At 38.6% G+C, this 1090-nt stretch overlaps 1 protein-coding gene across 1 annotated transcript; it reads right to left on the reverse strand.

The window, feature by feature from the left end:
- Nucleotides 1–389: 389 nt before the first annotated feature.
- Nucleotides 390–1004, reverse strand: LOC101360975 (olfactory receptor 481-like). The gene is given in 1 exon segment (XM_023743033.1): nt 390–1004. A coding segment is annotated over 1 exon segment (600 nt). The 5' UTR covers nt 990–1004.
- Nucleotides 1005–1090: the final 86 nt, after the last annotated feature.

Here is a 1090-nt window from a genome sequence, read left to right on the forward strand (position 1 = left end):
GTAACGACTGACCTGTTAATATTACTATCTATTACACCTCTCCTGGGTACAAGTTTCTTTCCCAAATATTATTTTACAAGTTAGCATTCAGATAAAAATGAATATTGGTTTAAATATGTCTCTATAGTCACAGACTCTGTAATTGGTGAGTTGAGGAGGTTTCAAATTGAAATTACTTTCTACAGGTATTCTTAACTTGAAAAATCCACATTTAATTTGATACCAGCAAATGTGCATGAAAATGACACATTTAACTTTATAAATGGAAATAAACATTGACTTTTATATTTATAGGCTATCCTCATCATAAAAGTAATAAACTTAATGACAAATATCTTTAAAATATCCAGCGCAGATTCTCCTAATCATTGTTTTTGTTATTTATGGATTTACCTCTTGTTTAATTCAGAAAAATGTTTTCTAGCCATCAATTTTCTCATGGCCTCTTTCACCTCCTTGTTCCTCAGACTGTAGACGAGAGGGTTCAACATGGGTATCACCACCGTGTAGATCACAGATGCCACTTTGACCTGATCAGCTGAATAGCTTGACTTGGGCATCATATAAACAAACATAACTGTCCCGTAAAACAAAGTGATTGCAGTGAGGTGGGAAGTGCAGGTAGAGAAGGCTTTGTTCCTCCCCTCAGTAGAGTGCATATTCAGGATTGAGTGGAGGATGTAGATGTAGGACACGATTATGGTAAACAGTGTGCTTACAAGAACTGACCCAGAAGAGATAGCAGGAGATATTTCAGCAATATAAACATGGCCGCAAGAGAGCTTCAAAAGTGGGAAGGGGTCACAGAAAAAATGGTTGATCTTATTTGGTCCACAGAAGGACAAGTTCATTAAACAGCCAGTAAATGATGAAGCGTTCATACATCCACCCAGGTAGGAAGCCCCCAATAATAAGAAGCAGACCACTGGGGACATTTAGGTGGAGTAGAGCAAAGGACAGCATATGGCCACATAGCGATCATAGGCCATAGCAGCCAACAGGAAGCACTCTGTAGTACCAAAAGTGACATCAGAGCCAAGCTGTGCTATACAGCCAGAGACAGGAATAGTAGTTCTCTCCCTTAAGAAAC

The sequence above is a fragment of the Trichechus manatus genome, unplaced genomic scaffold (assembly GCF_000243295.1).
Source record: "Trichechus manatus latirostris isolate Lorelei unplaced genomic scaffold, TriManLat1.0 scaffold00232, whole genome shotgun sequence".
NCBI lineage: Eukaryota > Metazoa > Chordata > Mammalia > Sirenia > Trichechidae > Trichechus > Trichechus manatus.